This window comes from Leopardus geoffroyi, chromosome A1 (genome assembly GCF_018350155.1).
Source record: "Leopardus geoffroyi isolate Oge1 chromosome A1, O.geoffroyi_Oge1_pat1.0, whole genome shotgun sequence".
Taxonomy (NCBI): domain Eukaryota; kingdom Metazoa; phylum Chordata; class Mammalia; order Carnivora; family Felidae; genus Leopardus; species Leopardus geoffroyi.
In genome coordinates, this window is record NC_059326.1 from 83574044 (window position 1) to 83580565 (window position 6522).

General features: G+C 35.4%; 1 protein-coding gene across 1 annotated transcript; it reads left to right on the forward strand.

Annotated features, from left to right (window-relative positions):
- The first annotated feature begins 1960 nt into the window (after positions 1 to 1960).
- LOC123597330 (olfactory receptor 2M3-like) lies at positions 1961 to 2911 on the forward strand. The gene has a single exon (XM_045476009.1). The coding sequence runs from the start codon at positions 1961 to 1963 to the stop codon at positions 2909 to 2911; it is 951 nt and encodes a 316-aa protein (XP_045331965.1).
- Positions 2912 to 6522: the final 3611 nt, after the last annotated feature.

Below are 6522 nucleotides of genomic sequence, written 5' to 3' on the forward strand. Positions count from 1 at the left end.
AGCCCATACATTAGAAAGAAAGAAGTCAATGCCTTGATTACTGAATACAGCAGCAAGAGAAAAAGAAATGAGTGTGAAAATAGAAAATAAAATATATGCTATTGTCTAGGCAAAGAAATTCCTTGGAAGAGTCTTGCTAAGGAAATGGAAATGATTATTCTTTTTTGTTGTGTATTTGTTTATTTAGGGAGAGAGAGGTGGGGGGAAGGGGCAGAAAGAGAGAGACAGGGAGAGAGAGACACCTCATGACATGGGGCTCAATCTCAGGACTATGAGTTTATGACCTGAACTGAAATCAAAAGTCATATGTTTAACCAACTGAGCCACCCAGCCACCCAAGAAGTGAATAATTTCGTACAAACAAAAATGGTCTAAAAATAAAGTAAGGGCCATATCCTTTTTCTTCAATAGTATTTATTTAAAAAGTACTTATATGTCACAAACTGTATTCAAAGTAATGTTTGTACATCATAAATGTGATCTCATTTGCCTTAATAGCACCCTACAATGCCAATATTAACAAATATCAAAATTTACTAAGTGGAAAATGAGGCTTGGATAAATTAACTATCTAAGGTTACACAGAAAAATAATCTGTTTGAGTCTTTTTTATTATTAATTTTTAATATGAAATTTATTATCAAATTGGTTTCCATACAACACCCAGTGCTCTTCCCAACAGGTGCCCATCACTCACTTTCCCCTCCCTTCCACTACCCATCTACCCTCAGTTTATTCTTAGTCTTTAAGAGTCTCTTATGGTTTGGCTCCCTCCCTCTCTAACTTTTTTTTTTCCCCCTTCCCTTCCCCCATGGTCTTCTGTCAAGTTTCTCAGTATCCACATAGGAGTGAAAACATGGAAACTGTCCTTCTCTGCATGACTTATTTCACTTAGCATAACAATCTCGAGTTCCATCCACATTGCTACAAAAGGCTATATTTCATTCTTTGTCATTGCCAAGTAGTATTCCATTGTATATATAAACCACAACTTCTTTATCCATTCATCAGTGTGAGTCTTTTGAATTATGCTCTTTAACTATGTGCTAACCTGCTTCTCCAGTAAAGTGACCTATACCAGAATATTTCATGGGTACACCTCATTTTAAGAGGTGGAGTAAGAGATGGGCATATTGGTGAGGAACTACTTCCACTACAACTTACCATTATTAGCAATAGTATTATTTAAGGTACTTCTAACCCTTGATTTCTCAATGTCTTCTGTTACTTGATATTTGACTAATCCCATATAATTTCCACTAGTACATGATTCCCTGTACACTTTGGTAGACAGAATTTTTATTAGTATTATAGTGTGGTATGTTAAATTCTATGAAAAAATGTGATGGAAAATCTCATTGACTTCTCAGCAATTCATGAGTTTTCTTATGACTCAGTGTATTTCTGAATAATCCATATTACAGTTTAGTTAACTAGTTGCTAAAATTAGATTATATGCCTCTTTGGAAATCTCCTATGTTCCTTTTTTAAAATGTTTATTTATTATTGAGAGACAGAGAGAAAGACAGAACATGAACATGGGAGGGGCAGAGACAGGAGGAGACACAGAATCCGAAGCAGGCTCCAGGCTCTGAAGCTGTCAGCATAGAACCTGGCGTGGGGCTCAAACTCACAAACTGCAAGATCATGACCTGAGCCAAAGTCAGATGCTCAACCGACTGAGCCACCCAGGCACCCAGGAAACCTGCTAAGTTCTAATGAAAAAACTTACTGTGTGTTGTGTATGTGCTTTATATTTAAAAATCGCATCAGGCTAACAATAAACGTTAATATTCCTAGTATATAAATTTATAAAAAGTTATACTCAGCAAAATTATTTTTTAATATAGAGAGACAATATCATGGATGTGCTGATGTAAGCTAGAAGTCCTTGATATTTCTGTGATACAGTACTGAGCACTGTTCACATGTTATATTGTCTACAGTGAATATATTTATCATGGCATGGGAGAATCAGACTTTCAACTTTGACTTTATCCTCCTGGGAATCTTCAATCACAGTTCCACCCACATCTTCCTCTTCTCTCTCGTCTTGGGAATCTTCACATTTGCCATCATGGGAAACACTGTCATGATTCTCCTCATCTACCTGGACAACCAGCTCCACACCCCCATGTACTTCCTCCTCAGCCAACTCTCCCTCATGGACCTCATGCTCATCTGCACCACTGTACCCAAGATGGCCTTCAACTACTTGTCTGGCAGGAAGTGCATCTCTCTAGCTGGGTGTGGAGCCCAGATATTTTTATATGTGTCTCTGCTTGGAGCAGAATGTTTCCTGTTGGCTGTAATGGCCTATGACCGTTATGTTGCCATTTGCCACCCATTAAGATACTCAATTCTCATGAACCAGAAAATCTGTCATCTTATGGTCCTTTCTTCCTGGATTGTTGGCTCTCTTGATGGTATAATTGTTGTTGCAGTAGCACTATCCTTCCCATATTGTGGTGCCCGGGAAATACCTCACTTTTTCTGTGATGTCCCTGCCCTTCTCACTCTCTCATGCACTAATACATTGCTATTTGAAAGGTTAATGTTTATTTGCTGTGTAATTATGCTTCTTTTCCCTGTAACAGTAATTATTGCTTCCTACCTTCAGGTCATTGTAGCTGTCATTCAAATGGGGTCTGGGGAAGGCCGCCAAAGAGCTTTTGCTACCTGTTCCTCTCACCTCATGGTGGTAGGAATGTATTATGGAGCAGCCATGTTCATATACATGAGGCCTGTTTCTGACCGTTCCCCCACCCAGGACAAGATGGTGTCAGCCTTTTATACCATCCTTACTCCTATGCTGAATCCCCTCATCTATAGCCTCCGCAACAAGGAAGTGGCCAGAGGATTAATGAAGGTGTTAGGGAGGGGAAGACTACAGAGCAAATTGCCTAATTAACCATATTCTGTATTCTTTAGTTTATGGTGAATTGATGTATTCAACTGATACAATTCTATACCCAATATTTACACACCTTTGTATCAAAAGTTTCATAGACAAGCCCACAAGATTTAGAAAGTGAAAAACTGACTGCATGCTTTTTGTTCAAATATTATATTTCTTTTGTTATGGAACTATCAAATTATCGTCATAAGTAAATATTTACTGTAAGATAACATGCACAATTGTGCATTCTGTTTTATAAGTTAATAAATGAGAAGTATTTGCTGTCCATCACAGTACTACATAATGCCATGATAAAACAGGGCACTATTAGCATTCCTTTTTTAACATATAGTAATTTTACATTTGGCTAATCAAAATATTATCCTGAGTCAAATATCATTCTTTACATTGATTAGTTTGTTAAAATGAATAATCAGGTTAATTATATACCAAGTTATAGCTTTATTAGATTATTATAAGAACTAATATGCTTTACCTAGATAGAGAAAAGAGGCATTAGATTGATGATTAGGTCTATGGAATCTACCTTGTAATGGACAGTGTTCTCTCTCAGGATATCAGAGGATTAAGGAGCTCCCATTTATTTCCTTTTTCTACATAAGTCAGCCTTTTACACGGGAGACTGACATGTGAATCCTCAAAGTCTGGTCTTTTCATCCTTAAATATCTTGATCACTATAAGGGTTGTATGCTATAATTATATGGAAAAGTGATCAATTTTGTAAATAGAAAATTTTAGGTTTACTGAAGGTCTGAATTTTTTTTAATAAATCACATGTCATATGTGTGACATCACTATAGATAGTGGTGTAATGATATATATGAAATTCACTGTAGTTCTGGGTATTCTTCTGTTTTGTTAGAAACAACCACTACAGCTAATCTGAATTTTTCTGTTTTCTTAAAACTCTGTTGTAACTGAATTAGTTTTCTTTTTCTGCATGACAAATGAACACAAACACAGTACCTCTAAATAATAATTATTAATTCCTAGTATATATGGTTAGGAATTCTTGCATTGCTAACCTGGGTATTCTTCTTAAGGTGTCACAAGGTAGTAATCCATGAGTCAACTGAGACTGCAGTTATATCTAAGGCTCAGCCTCATCTTTCAAGTTCATATAGTTGTTGAAATAATTAATTTCTTTGTACCCAAATAACTCATTATATTACTTCTTCAATCCAGCAGGAGAGGCTGTGACTTAAGGGAAAGCCTAAGTCCTTTTGTAAAGGTCTACCAACTGGTTAAGACAAGCCAACACAAGACACTCTACCTTACATAACTTGAAGTCAATTGATTTGGGATCTTAATTACATTTGCACATTAACCTCACTCTCTCCAAATAGAATAACGTAAACATAGGAGCAACATCAGGAGAAATAAATCATGGGAAAAGTTTAGGTTTCTGTCTACCACACACACCCACATAACTTATAGACTCCTATTTACAAAAAGGAATGAAAGGGCAATTACAATAAATTTTCCTGTCAGTGATATGAGAAAATATTGGTTATATCCTAATGACTGACTGAATTATTTAACTTTAGAAATTATTTTATGGAGTCTGGTGTTGAGGGTTCTTTTAAAGGTAAAAGCCTACGAGTGCAAAAGTACTTGTTATTGAGATTGAGTAGGGAAAGTGTCTTAAAATTTTTCACTTATACCTGCTGGAAGGAGTCTTAAAAGAGCCTCTGATAAAGAGAATTAGAAAGTAACATGCCACCAGAACTGGGAAGGCAAATATGTCAGAGCATGACCAGACAATAAGTCTCAAATCCTTGGCTCCAACTTGCTGTGCACCAAGTCTACAGTGAGGAGGCCAGTCTTTTCTTTGTATTGTGTTTAGTATATCATATTTCCCTCAAACACAGATTTACCATTATTAAAGAAATATTTGACATCAAATATTGCTGACTGATTTGGGAGTTGAAGATAGGGCAGGAAAGGAGTGTGTTCCCTACTGTGAAATGGGAAAATATTCCCAGAGTAACATGTATCACCTCATTCTTCTTATTAATGACTTAAAAACAAAGCTTCTAGGAAGAACATAATATGATCTATAGCCATACATTTTCTAAGATGAAAAGAGTGTTAAAATTTTATGTATTCAGGCAACCTTACAAACTTTGGTAGGGATATGATGTAAAGGTTTCCACTGTAGCAAAGTTCTCATGAACATCAGGTAGATTTCTAATTTACCTATTTTACTTTATATAGAATTTAAAGGTAACATTTTTATGTCTTTTTTTTTTGTAAAAAGTATATGTGGTATTGTGGAGAAATAGTCATTTTTTTCTTGGTAGAACTGTGAGTTACTAAAATCTTTCAGGAAGGCAATTTAGCTTTATTCATCCAGCTATGTAACGGTATTGCATTCATCCAGATATGCAAAGTAATAATAATAATTAGTCATCAAATATTTATACACAAGTAAGGCAAGGAGAAAAGGTAAAAACAATATGTATGGCCTGTTGTATAAAGGTTAAATACTACACAAACTAATGGATCAATTTCTATTTACATTGTGTACTTCATACTTTCTAAATAATAGAATATGTGTGTCTGAGAGTAATTGGTTTTAATTCTGTTTTCAATTTAAAAATACAAAATTTTTGGAACACCTGTCTGGGTGAGTCAGCTGACCATCTGACTCTTGACTTTGGCTCATATCATCTCATAGTCATGAGATCTAGCCCTGCCTTGGGCTCCATGCTAGGCATTGAATCTGCTCAAGATTCTCTCTCTCTCTCTCTCTCTCTCTCTCTCTCTCTCTCCCTCCCCTCCCCCACCTCAAAAAATACAGAAATCTTGAGATTTCTCATGTCCATTGCATTTATTTATGGATATTAGGTACTATTTTCCCCAAAGTATTATCAACAAATAAGCAGAGCTATCCACCTTTTTTCACTTGCAGATAAATGGGCAATAAAAAGTATGGTTAAGCCAAACCATTTTTCTTCTAATGATTTCCATACTTTGATTTTCTTGGAAAATCACTTTTTTCATACTGGGCAAAATCTGTTTTCTCATCATTAAACACATACATTAACTAGATAAATTTAAGTATCAATGGCCTCCTTTAGTTCTATGTCAATTGAGATGATTTTTTATAATATGCTTGGTTTTCCTACCTCATTTGCTCCTTTTTGCCTTCTATCATCTTTTTTGTTACATCAGTTCCATTTGATCTTTCCTTGTCCTCAGTCCCAACTTTATTTTTCCCTCCCAACTACCCATTGTCTTTTAGCTGACTACTCCACATTCACAATATGTTGTTCCTCTTTCTGCCTTTATATCTTTGCTCATGCTGCCAAAGAAATTCTCATTAAGAAGCATAGACAGATTTTTACAAGGTTGACTTATGGTGAAGTGGTAAAAATACCTTGAAATCAATCTAATAATTTTTAAGTGTTTGTTGGAGGTTTTCAGTCAGGCAATGATGCACAGATTAAGAGTTTACTAGTGATTTTCAAGAGTTATATTGTCTAGAGTTGGCATAGGCAGCTGTATTTAATTGGTGAAGAAAATTAAAATAAAAGAGAAAATATGAGCAGCATAGTAAATATAGAATAAAGGAAGAATTAGGAGGAATAAGGAAAGA

What these genes read in the sequence shown, in the direction of transcription:
- LOC123597330 (XM_045476009.1), top strand. Translation starts at nt 1,961, where the DNA reads ATGGCATGGGAGAATCAGACTTTCAACTTTGACTTTATCCTCCTGGGA.